The sequence below is a fragment of the Diceros bicornis genome, chromosome 4 (genome assembly GCF_020826845.1).
Source record: "Diceros bicornis minor isolate mBicDic1 chromosome 4, mDicBic1.mat.cur, whole genome shotgun sequence".
NCBI lineage: Eukaryota > Metazoa > Chordata > Mammalia > Perissodactyla > Rhinocerotidae > Diceros > Diceros bicornis.
Window position 1 is genome coordinate 32,666,671 of NC_080743.1, and position 13,843 is coordinate 32,680,513.

The 13,843-nt window shown below is 35.9% G+C and overlaps 1 protein-coding gene across 1 annotated transcript in view; it reads right to left on the reverse strand.

The window, feature by feature from the left end:
• The window catches only part of DPYD (dihydropyrimidine dehydrogenase), a 776,746-nt gene that overhangs the window by 136,010 nt on the left and 626,893 nt on the right, over positions 1 to 13,843 (reverse strand). The window contains exon 19 of the mRNA XM_058538603.1: positions 7,645 to 7,787. Coding sequence (XP_058394586.1) covers positions 7,645 to 7,787 — 143 coding nt within the window. The remainder of the gene's footprint in view (positions 1 to 7,644; positions 7,788 to 13,843) is intronic.

Below are 13,843 nucleotides of genomic sequence, written 5' to 3' on the forward strand. Positions count from 1 at the left end.
TCAGTGAAAAAAAATGTAGTATAGCACTTGTATTCTCTATCTACATACAATAGAGGAGAGTGAACATTTAGTGATGAAACCTATCACTAAAAGCAACTGACTCAGTCTGGTTTTGGTCGTGATAGAAATCACTAAACAGTTTTTATTAAAAGCAATTGTAGACTAGTACTTTGATTAGAGGAAGGGGATATAGGACTCACTGGGAAGGCTAGATCTGGGACCAACAAACTAAAACTAAAGGTAAAAAAAAGCCAGTGCTTATAAAAGTCTTGTCTTCAAACTGTTTTAGAAGGGAATTATTCAAGTTATTTATTTACTATCTTTTTCATGAATAACTAATTGACAGCCAGAAACAAACTTCTTTTCTTCAGAGCAGCCTCTCAAAAGATTCTAAGATCTTAAGAGTTTATAAAGAATTTGAGAATAGAATTTAACAAGGAGGTATTTATAAATTTCAGTGTCTGAAATTCATTATTAATTTTCATCTATCCTTTTTATAGCTCTAACTTGCATATTCTAACTAATGAGAGCCTATCAAGTAAGAAGAAAAATCGGATTTCAAAGATACTGGGGTTCACTTAAATAAATTAGAAGTCAGTTGAGTTGACTGACAAAGTTATAAGAGCAGCTATCTAAGAACACAGACCCATAATCGGTTTTGACCCTTATTTCTTGGCTACAGTGTTGCATCTGGAGTAAACATTTTCACTCCAAAGTAGTACTAGGGAAATGATCTGGAATACCTAAATTACTTTCTAGTAATTTCTTAGGTTTCATATTCAACATTCACTAAAGCATTTTTAAGGTAGAGTTATTGGATGTTTTGCCATTGAGATGTTAAATCCTTGTCAAAGCAAGTTATAGAATAAGATAATAGAAATAAACAGTGTCACTGTGAAATAATACATTCCTAGAAATGGTAAGGAGGCTTCAAAAACAAAAAATTGTCCATTAAAATGTAACCTGAAACCCTAAAAGGCATTTCTGTTTCTAAACTGCAATGTGATCTACAATATTTTGTGATTTTTTTATATTTCAGTTAAACTCTAAATTAGCAAAAATTTAAGCAAGTGATGATACAACCTAAGTATTTCCTTCAATAAAAATTTCCCTGATTCACCATTTTCAATTTTTTTTTTTTGTGAGGAAGATCGGCCCTGAGCTAACGTCTGCCAATCCTCCTCTTTTTTTGTTTTGCTGAGGAAGACTGGCCCTGGGCTAACATCCGTGCCCATCTTCCTCCACTTTATATGGGACGCCGCCACAGCATGGCCTGCCAAGTGGTGTGTGGGTGCATGCCCAGGATCTGAACCAGCGAAACCTGGGCCACCGCTTGTGCCACCGGGCCGGCCCCCATTTTCAATTTTTTATACAAATATTACCTTTTCAATGAGGTCTCTATTTTTTTCCCCCACAGGACTTGTCATCTTATATACCAGATAACATACTTATGTTTCATATTTATTATACATTATATCTCTCCCCTCATTAGAATGTAAGCCCCATGAGGTAACTGACTTTTATCTGTTCTATTCACAGAAGAATTTCAAATTTCTAGAACAATGCTAGGCATGTAGTGGGTTCTCAATAAATATTTATTGAATGAATGATTCTTTTTTTTTTTTTTGGGAGGAAGATGGGCCCTGAGCTAACATCTGCCAATCTTCCTCATTTTGCTGAGGAAGACTGGCCCTTGGCTAACATCCCTACCCATCTTCCTCCACTTTATATAGGATGCCCCACAGCATGGCCTGACAAGCGGTGCGTGGGTGTGCGCCCGGGATCTGAACCGGCCAACCCGGGCCGCCACAGCGGAGCATGCGCACTTAACCGCGTGCACCACCAGGCCGGCCCCAAATGAACGATTCTTTATGATGCATATTGATTAACAAGGAAGGCATGTGCTATCACACTTATCCAACTTAGGAAAAAAATTTTAGCTTCTTATTTTTGAAATGTCAGTACTTTTTCTAAAGTCACAAAGAAGGTCATAGTTATTGAATTCATTGAAAACTGAATTTGAAATTACTTTGAGTATAAATCCTTATTCCAGTGGTGAACTCACCTATCTACATAGTCTATGTATGTGTATCAAGAAAATCAGAATCAAAATATTTATTTATATCACTATTTCTGTAACCATTACTTCTCTTTCTATACTCCAGTGTATCAGCACCATCACCATGATATTTAAATACATTTCATTTGTCTAATCACGTCTTGTAAAAAATGCATTTTATCAGGACAAATTTCCCATCTGAGTAGAAATAATTAGAAAGGTAGATTTGATAGTTTCCAGTTGTAGATATTAAGAGGAAGAGCTCTTAAATAGAACCAGAGAAGGGGATTGAGTTGGGTAATAAGAGCCAGTGAACAAATGCCATCAGAGAAATGGGAGGGTGATGACGGAGGGGTTTAGGGCCTTGAGGTGTATGAAAAAGATTAGAACTAACTGCCAGAGGGAATTTGATGGGAAATTTTTTTAAAAAGATAAATAAAAATGGATGCTGACTAGCACCCAACGCCCAGCTGACGTTAAACGTGAATTTGGAGTAAATCCAATTGGCAGAGTCACCTGAACTTCTCTAATAATACTCAGCAGCCCAGAAGTATAGAAAATGAAAGGTTAGATTAACCCAGGACTAGGGAATGGGACAGGGTGAAATTCAGTCACAATGGAAGAGAGACAGAAATATTACACATTCTCCACCCCACTCAAATGCCAAGCCAAAATTCTAAATTAAAGGGTTTTCCCATTTACAACTCTCCTAAATATATCTTAATACTGATTTTAGTTCACACTTTAGCTAAAATTGGTTTAAAAATATTTTCTGGCTGAATAAAAATCTGACTTAAGCTAATGTAAAATTGATACATAATCTGTAATTTTCTACCAGTAAAAGCCTATGCCTGGAACTTTACTTTTTTTTTTTTTTTTTTTGGCAGAGGAAGATTCACCCTAAGCTAACATCTTGTGCCAATCTTCCTCTATTTTGTATGTGGGTCACCACCACAGCATGGCCACCAACAAGTGGTGTAGGTCTGCGCCCAGGAACCAAACTGGGCTGCCGAAGCGGAGCATACTGAACTTAACCAGTAGGCCACAGGGCCAGCCTCTGGAACTTTACATTTTTAACAAAATCATTTGGGAGCCAATATATTACATAGCTGGAAAGTCTCTGGGCCATTCCCAGCCAAAGCTGAAGGAGCAGTTCTTTGGTAACCACTTTTTATACCATGTTAACTCTTTCATTCTCCCTTCACAAGTTGGGAAAAACAACAAAAAAAGTCACAACTCAAGCACATTCATTTAACAAACTCATTCAATAAATATTTAGTGTGTTTCTGCTACACAGCAAGCAGTCAATACATCAGGTGACCAGTGTTTGTTTTACGATGGGGCCTGGCTTGAAAAGACAAATTGAGCCCGTTTTCCTCTTTTGAAAATCTGAGCCAACAGATATTAAGCTACTGAGGCATTTCATGTAGAAGTTGGAGCTGAAAGACTACCATGTGGAGTGTGCCTAAGAGGCACATGGTAGGCAGAAGTTCAGAGAAGGCAGAAACAAAGACTAAGCTATGGAGAGACAAAGAGTGGACAAAACTATAGATTCCTTTGAGGGAGAAATCACAGGGCCCACAAAAGACAGATGGAGAAGGTCTCTCCCCAGAGCTGCCCCACTGGTTCTTGAGGTTCCAGTTTCATTTTCCAATCATGTATAGAATACAATTGGCTCCATTTTCTTTGGGTACTCTGAGTGATTCTCTGCTTCTCAATCCAAGATGAGCCTAAGTAGAAACTGCAGTTTGAGTGATTATTTCACCACACATTTTTATGAGGACACACAGCACTCTACAAATACTAACAGACTATGGTCCTTACCCTGAGTACACGTCTGTACTCAGAACAAATCATGTTGATTTACTTTTCCATGTTTTCACATTTCTTCTCTTCTTCGAATCCTCACTCTAAGGAATTAGCTGTAGCCTGAACATGTAAGCCTTGAGGAGGCAGTGAAGACCTGACTATCACTGATATTCCCACCTAAGAGGTTCTAGCGGGGGGACAGGCAGTGTGACCAGTTAGAAGATCATTGGTTTTACAGTTGTTAAAACCTTAGTTCTGAGTTCTTGCTCTAGCACTAGTCATGTGACTTTGGCTACACTATATTCAGCCTTCAAATCTCAGTTGATGTCTATCAAGGTAGTATAAAACTATATCACTCTCAGGTAGATGTGGAAAGACTGTATGTAGCAGCAGCTAGAACCAGCACACTGTAGACAGTCAACAATCCTCACCCCCATGTGTGACTTGCCCAAGAATACATGTTTGGGAATGATCAGGCATCTTTTCTGGGACCCGTTCATAACTCACTTGTATCCTCCAGTCCATGCATTTTTCTGTGTTCATGAAAAAAAATTCAGGTGATATTCAAGCTTAGACATCCATTATTGTCCAGATTCTTCTTGAAGATACTGCTCTATGTTCTTTCCTTCCTGATGTCCCAAGGTACCTTCTTTTATCATTTCCTTTCTTCTTAAAGAATTTCTTTTAGCGATCCTTTTAGTTCTGGTCTCCTGGCAATAAATTCTCTTAGTTTTTCTTAGGCTAAGAATGTCTTAATTTCCCCTTTATTCTTGAAGGATATAGAATTCTGGGTTGATAGTTCTTTTCTTTCAACAGTTGAAAAATCTCCCACTTCCTGCACTTGATGGTTTCTGGTGAGAATCTATTTTCATTAGAATTGTTTGTTCCCTATAGGTGAGATGTCATTTCTTCCTTGTTTTCAAGGTCCTTTTTTTGTCTTTAGTTTTCAAAAGTTTGACTAGGATGTGTTTTGATATGGATTTCTTTAGATCTATCATATTTAGGGTTCATTCAGCTTCTTGAATCTGTAGGATTATGTCTTTTGCAAAAATTGGAAACTTTTCAGACATTATTTCTTTTTCATCCCCTCCTTCTCTGGCACTCTGAAGACATGAATGTTAGATCTTAGGTTATAGTCCCACAGTTCCCTGAGGCTCTGTTCATTATTTTTTTCAGTCTTTCTTCTTTATGTTGTTGGATTGGCTACTTCATTTTTTTTTTATTATTATTATTTTCTTTTGAGGACGATCAGCCCTGAGCTAACATCCATGCCAATCTGCCTCTTTTTGCTGAGGAAGACCAGCCCTGAGCTAACATCTATTGCCAATCTTCCTCCTTTTTTTTTTTTTTTTTCCCCTTTTTCTCCCCAAAGCCTCAGTAGATAGTTGTATGCCATAGTTGCACATCCTTCTAGTTCCTGTATGTGGGATGCCGCCTCAGCATAGCCGGACAAGTGATGCATTAGTGCGTGTCCGGGATCCAAACCTGGACCACCAGTAGTGGAGTGCACGCACTTAACCGCTAAGCCACGGGGCCGGCCCCAGATTGGTTAATTTCTATTGCTCTCTCTTCTAGTTCACTGATTCTTTCTTCTGTTCTCTTGATTCTGCTGTTGAGCCCATTAACTAAGTTTTGCATTTTAGTTATAATTTTCAGTCTTGAAATTTCCATTCGGTTCTTCTCTATATCCTCTGTTTCTTTGTTGAGACTTTCTGTTTTTCATTTGTTTTAAACATGTCTGTAATTGCTTGTTAAAGCAATTTTATGATGGCTACTTTAAAATCTTTGTCAAATAATTCTAATATCTCTGTCATCTTGGTGTTGGCATATATTAATTGTCTTTTACCATTCAGCTTGAGGTCTTCCTGGATCTTGGTAGGAAGAGTGATTTTCAATTGAAACTTTGACATTTTGGGTATTATGCTAAGAGACTCTTGATCATACTTAAACCTTCTGTTTAAGTTGGCTTTCTTTGACACTATCCTGGCAGAGGAAGCAGAGGCTGCCTCGTCACTGCCCAAGTTCCCTACTTAGCCTCCTTTGACACTTGTTATTGCTGGGAGAGGATGGGAGTTCCGGCTCCTCATCAGGGCTCCACTAATACCTTCCTAGCTAGGAGGGGCAGAAGTGCCTTGTTACTAATCCCACTTGGCCTTTACTCACACCATGGGTCTCACCACGGTGGTGGTGGAAGGACAGTGGTCTTGTTACCACTGAGTGGTGATGAAAAGTCCTGACTTTCCACTAAACCACCTCTGACACTACCCCAGCAGGGAGGAGAAGGGACACCTCACTACTTTCAGGTGAGGTGGAAATCCAGGCTTCCCACATTGGGGAGCTTGTTACTGCCCAAGGGGGATACTGGGCTGCCTTGTTACAGCCTCGTGAAGGTGGAAGTCCAAGACCTCACTTGTCCTTTGCGTGTGTGGATGGGGGCAGGGCCACAGTTTTTACCTGTGATGTTTGGCTAGAGTAGAATAGATATTATCTAGAAGTTTTCTGTCTTTCTGGGCTGCCCTTTTCCTGGTTCTTTGGCTAGAAGGAGCAGATTTTTTTGTCTGTACTTGCTGTTTCTTGGTTTCTGGCTTCTTTGGATCCAATTCTGGGATATATGAGGCAAAAAGAAACCCCAGGAAATACTACCGTGTTGTTCCTTGGGTCCTGAATGCCCTAGCAAGATTGTCTTCTCTCCACTTTTCAGAGTCTCTTTATGTTAGTTTTACATATAAAGATTTTTCATTATATTTAGTCGGAAGCATAGGGAAAAGTACATCTACTCCATCTTCTTGGAAGCCGAAGTCTGCCTCCATTAGCATTTTGATACATGTTATTTCCACATTAGATTGTATTTCTTAAGAGGATGTTAACTCTGATCATCAAACTGGCAACACAAGATATTTACACTCCACTTCCTTGCCAGAGAATATCAGTGATGCTAGACTCTCTGCTTTCCAATTACCATCAATGCTAGTAAGAAGTCATATCAATAGAGGATTACCTGAGTGGTCACGGCCTAGTCATCATGTAAAAAATTTTATCCCTTGGTCAAGTCATATCATCCAAGCCTTCATATGTGGCCCCTCAGAGAAACACTTATGCAATAACATGCCAAGGCACTGTACTGGGCCTATGCTGAGCGACATTATAAAATGCAAGTGTATAAGTAATAAAAATTAAGTAATTTTAATGTAGCAATGCTATTAAGAGTAGAGTGTACCAGATCGCAAAGTATCCCTTCATGAAGACAATGGAAGAATTTCCCTTAGCTTTGTACCACAAGAAGCTGAATGACCAATTTATTTTCAGATTTTGAAAGCTAGGAAGCCAGTAATTTCCTTGCTTTAGCTGTCAGGAAGTTCAGAGTCAAGTTTGTAATCCCTCCAGTATTTTATGGCATAGATTTTGTGTACTGGACTTACTCTTGACTTCATTTTATATTTCAACCAAGATTTTATTTTTATCCAGATTTCCTCATGTATTTGGTTTTTATGCAGTAGTACAGTATGCATTTTGGTACCTGATCTCTTTTATTTTAGAAACAAAGAGGTGAGCGAATACATTCAAAAAAGATAGAGGGTTTGTAAGCCCTCGGCAGGACAGGAAATGAACCTTAGGTTTGCTCTCAACTCACAACAGGAACTTAATGAATGGTGCCATTTTGGTCCAACACTGCCTCTTTCTCAAGAGATCCTATAAGAATATATTTGTTGTCACATACTTTGCACTGTAATTGTTAGGCAAAGATTTTTGAAGGGACAGACAAACACAAGTACTACCTGGAGGACAGAAGCACCACTGTGGAGAAACTGAAGACCACTTTCAGCTGAGTCAATTCCACCGGTAGCCAAAATGGGAAATCCAGGCAAAGCACGAGCAATGGCGGTCACGGCCCTCAAAGCAATGGGTCTGATTGCTGTGCCTACAGAAAATGAGAATGATCAATGGTTAGCATATTGACCTCTTGAGCATATTGCCTTATAATCACCATCATGTGATGGCAGAGTTGTACTAGACAAAATTCAGATCTCTTTAGCTCTATTTAAGATACATACATACGTAATATACAAACATCGTTATGTTTCAAAGTATGTTAATTTGTAAATGGATGTGCATTTATTTTAAGGACTCTGATGCTATTATTGCATGCAGACGTGTTATGCAAGTGGGTATAGCAACCCTAGAAGTCGCACATAAAATACATGCATATTATAATTTGAAATACAGTAATGTATAAAAGATTGTATGGAACATTCAAGCATCTGTTTTAAAAAGAACAAGGAACAGCAGATTTTGAAAAAGAAAAACAATCATATACAGTGCATAAACAGACATACAGCTCTGCTACGTTTCTAAGTAGAAAGCAGCTGGTGTGAATGGAGATACGGTAAAAACAAGCCAGGTGCTGATGAACTTACAGCTTCCCTATTGCTTTTTACAAGTATTTCCCATAATTTGATAAAACATGGTAAGCCTAATCTAATTTTCCATATATTAGAAAGTTTTAATCACATTAAAGAGAATTTATGAAAATTCAGTAGAGAGTATGTGTTTAATTTTTTATACTTTATTCAGCCAGACATTACCAATATATTATTCCTTAATTGTAGTGAAAACTGCATGGGTGGACAGAACACTTTGGGGTCATTTTTAAAATGATTATACTGTAATAAAGCTGCTTTCGACTTTCAAGGGTTAACACATCCTGGAGTAAATTAATCTTTTCATAACATAGCAATATAATTTGATATTTCTAGTGTATATTAATAAGCTAATGGTCTTTAAAGGCATTTTCTGAACTAAAAATAGTTCTATTTGTGCAAGAATTTGACATTGTCTCAAACTGGGGCTCCACAAACAACAGAAGCAAGCAACTGGTAAAAGCAGCCTCATGCGGTGAGTACTTGATCATCATCTCCAACACCACAAGCATCTTTACCAGCATTATCAATATGTATTCATTGGAGTGCTCACTTAAAGGAAGCACAAAAAACTTAAAATCAGTGGCTTTCTTTTTATCCTGTTCATATCCATTTCACATAAAAGTGAATTTATGTGTAACTGATGCCTTTGCACTCAACACCAAAAATATTTGTGGAAATGTCTACTTACTGCTCCCACAGCTACAAAAGCTTCCTCTAGATATTAGTGTTTCTTAGTCAAGAACGTTCAATGCTGACACTTCAGAATTCCATAACTGACATTTAAATACAAGGCATTAAGTTAGGGCAAATTAGAAACTGAACATCAATATTCTATTTTTATTTCAAAATATTCATCAGTGACTTCTTCTTAGTTTGTATGTTTTAACCATAAAGAAGGCCATCATAGTGGACAGGAGAATGTGTAGCAGAAAACCATATGCACATTTACGTACACAAATCTTTAGCTATACTAAAAAGAAATCTAAGTAAGAAGAAAAGTTAAAGGAGAGCATTTTTAAGGAAATCAGTAAGTTAAACCTTTTAGATAGACATACAGCTATCCGCATAATATTATTGACATGTTCAATACATATTAAGCTGATGGCTTCTGTACATACATCTTACTTTGAAGTAATAAAGAAATATTGGGATTCTTTTTTTTTCTTTGTTTAGTTGACCCTAGAGAGTAAAGGAAATTTGAGCTAAGCAGATAAATAATTTATTTCTAACTGCACTGTTAGAAGACTATCATTAACATTAAGGGGTAAAATTTCAAAGTGGTACACAGGGATTTGGCCACATATTCCAATTGATATTAATGGACATCAAATGGCAAAATCCCAGAACACAGCTTTGAAAATTTAACCAGTTACATTTAAAGGGCAACATTATTACACAGGTGTTAAAAACATCAGCAAATCCTCAGTGGCATTTAAAGATGTTCAATTAGGTCAATAAGACATTTTCTATTTCATGTTTTTTTTTTCTTTTCTAAAACTTTTCTAATCTGCCTAATGAACATGAAAACCTTTCAAACTAATAAAAGTATCTTTTTTAAAATTAAAAATAATTATGTTCTCTGAGGAAATGTGATCTCAAAACAAAGAAATGGATATTTCTGTTGAGGAGTAATAGTAAATTCAGTTTTTATTTCCATTATAAATTCCATTTTATTAGTTTTCTTTGTAACTCAACTGATTTAATACGAAATATTATCTACCTGTTCTCAGCATTTTTATGGAGAATACGTTTTAAAGATGACTTTTATCCACCATAAAAGGTTTCTGGAAGGAAACTGAAAGCATATAAAAGGACCTTTCTCAATTGTTATATAGAAATTTCTTTTTAGTTTTAAAATGACAGAAATGAAGAAATAATAGGTTCAAGATAAAAATAAAACCATTGATGTAAAGAAAAAATGTATATCAAACTATGCAGAGTTGTATATATGCCAATTAAAACACATAAATATTTCCAGAATCACAGTTATTGAGATGAGTTGTTAAAATTTTGTCACTGCTACAGTAATTAATGATTTTAGACCAAAGACTAGGAAGGAAGAAGCCAGTATAAGAGGCTCAAGGAATTGAATGTGGATTCTATCCTTAAGGAAATAATAAAGTTTAAATCAAGAAACTGAAATCCTATAAGCTTAAATGAACTAATAGGCAACACGCAATTTAAATTAAGCCCTCGTCTACATGAGGTGGTCACATGAACCTGATGGAAATTCAGTTACATCAAGCCATTCCATTTCAACTGTGTAGAACGCCCCAGTGAAAATCAAGCCATTCTGAATCCCCAAATTTTGAAACAAGCTGCAGGTTTGAACAAATAAACAAAAAGTGAACTGGACCTTTGAGTTCCAACATTACTACCAAGAGTTCTGATTTGTACTGAAGTAGCCCTAGTGGAAAAGCTAGCGGACTAGACTGAGCTGTAACTTTTGGTATCTAATCAATCTAGGCCTTCCATATAGTCACATCTTAAAATACAAATCAGTGTGCTGAATTCATAGATCTTCTTTGATAAACTTCACAGAAGATTTTTGGATTGATTCGTGTTCTAGAAAAACATTTTAGTAAGCCAGAGATTTTTAATTATAAGTTAATCAATCTGATTTTGATGATTTTTTTCCTTAAGAAAATACCTTCACTCGGCAAACATCATTTTAAATGAAATTTCAAAAATGCTACCATTAGCCATGGTATTATATAATAGTATATGTAAGTATGAACATATTATGACTTAATCAGGTTCCTTGCTCAGGCCTCATTTGTCCATTCATCTGTCCATCTGTCTATCCAATAAATATTTATTAAGCATCTATGCCTTTTTTAAAAAAAGATAATTGTATCGGAATCTGAAAAGCTTACAAGAACAATCCCAGTTAATCAGTTTGTGTCCTGATCATATTGTCACGCAGGATAGATACCCCAAACCAGCCCTGATGATCTTAGGAGGTTGTTTCAAGGTAAATAATATGAGTCCAATTACTCATTCTCCTAGGAAAAATACACATTCACTTAAACATTATATATTTTATAAATACTGTTAATGCGAATTTTAGAAGGAAGGCAATTTCCGGATGAACTAGTTACGGTATCAGACAGACAACAGAGCCAACTGCTTAGCTTTGAATTCTAGCTCCAATGCTCACAAGCTGTGTGACGGTGAAAATGTCTTAATCTTACTGCACCTCTGTTTTTTCATCTATAAAATAATAAAATTGTCATAACTTCACAGAGTTGTTTTGAGGATTAGATGATATATATAAAGGGCTATCACATAATAAAAATTGTACAGGTGTTTGCTATTATAATAATCTGTACTACCCACAAGGACAATTGATTTCAGAGGGAGCATTTATTTAGTTTACTTTGACAGCGCCTTCTATGCTATTGCTATGTGTTAAGTAATGCAATGAACCAATTTTTTTATTAGAGAAAAAAGCATAATGCCTATGATGATAGAAAGTTATATCCTCCGAAACTTGAGGAGAACCACACACCTCCCCTCCTTTTTCTCCCCTCCTAACAGCTCTCATTTAGCAGTGTCACAATGTTGGTAAATTACTTTAACTGATTCCAGAGGTAAAAACTTCAAAGGCAGACGTCAATATATTTAAGATTTTTTTTTTTTGAGAATCAAAAGGCCCACGCAATAAACCAATATACAAGAATTTTAATGACAACATCAGAACTCAAGTTTATTGGTGAAAAGGAGGCAGAGCTTTACTTTGCATGACTAACGCCTTGAAGAGAAAAGGAATTTTTAATGGGCAAGATAGTGTGGAACATATGCTAATTTTGGATAACTGGAATTTTGAATAATTGAGTTTCATTCTGTTTTTTCCCTAATCATTTGACTCCTAGGACAGCTACTGTTACACAATTAATTGTTAGAGCTAAGTCCACAATAAACTCCCTGATAATAGCTCTAGCTGGCAATAAAAGAGAAATTGGGTTATAATACTCACTCGTGCTCACTGTGTATACAAAAAGAAAATGTAGTTTTAATTTGCTTACATTAATTAAAATATAATGAATTAAGTGGATAACAAATTCATTAGAAATTGAACTTTGTCTAATTGTTAATAGTTTTAACATCAATCAGAAGAAAGAAAATATTAGCAAATCAAGAATTTCAAGGATTTAGGAGTTGAGAGATTGATTTTTATTAAATACACATAAATCAAGCACCAAAAAATTTATACTTTACTAAAACAAGTTTAAAATGCTAACGAACTTAATATACTTATAAATATGTAAAGCACAGCTATTTAAAAATACATCTTTACACGTGAATTAAAGTCCTCTGAGAGAATTAGCATAATTCAACCAGAAACTGAAGTACTAAAAGGATCCAGGGTTACACGTAGAGATATGAAATCTAAAGAGGAGAAACGGGAGAAAGAAAATCAATTGTTTTTTGTTGTTGTTATTTTAACATTATTGGAAAAGTTTTTCAGCTTTCTTATGAAAAGGTTTTAATTTCAGTTGAATATTCCAAGATTTTTTTTCCTGAGTCTTCATATGTTTATAGCTATGTTTATTTGCTTCATAATATAGTCATACTATGTGTGTGTGTGTGTGTGTGTTGTGTTTGTGTATGAAACGGCTGAATCTCAACAGTTGTCTTCAAATAGTTGAAGGGTAACCATGAGGAAAAGGCTTCTTCTATGCTTTTCTCAGAAAACAACTGGAACAAATGGTTAAGCACACGTTATTGTTTTTCTTATTGCTATTTTCATCATTAATTTGTTGTAAATTCAGCAACACAAATGGGTACGTTGAGACATCCCTATCCCTTGAACCTAGGTGGATACTTGGCAGGTAGAATGCCACAGAAAAGACCTCTGTACTACAGGAAATATTAGATTAGATGATGTCGTTCAGTTCCAAATTTGAGGGTACCGTGAACTTTGTCATGGTAGTTTACAGAGCAATTTTACATGCTCTGTGGTTTCTCGATACATACCAGTGATGAAGTTAACTTAGAAAAGGATCAAGTATGAGTCAAAATGAAATTTTAACATTAAGTACACTCAATATAGAGACTCCTCTTTTGAGTGCTTTCTAATTGCAGGTGTTTTCCTAAGTGTTTTTGCATACATTGTCCCAATGACATTACTATAGGTATTTTTTGTCCCCATTTTTACAGATGTGTAAACAAGACTCAGCAGAGATAAATATCTCACCCTCAAGCTCACTCAGTTAGAAAGTGTGGGTCCAGTATTTGAATCCAGGTCTACCTGGCTCCCAATACCAAGCTCTTGACCACAATGCTATACTTCTTCCCTATTTTAAATGTTTGGACATAAATTAAGTTACAGAGAGAGGAGTTAATAATTTTTATAACTAATAAAAGATAGGTTGCCTATGTATGACAAAACCAAGAATAATAGCATTATATTAATTGTTGGCTAGGAATTAGATTAAAGCTATAGTAGTTAGTAATTGTTTTAACTATAGTGACCATATGACTTAATTTTCCCCAAGAGTCCCAATTTATTACACCTGTATGTATTTGTAATTACATGATGTAATTATAA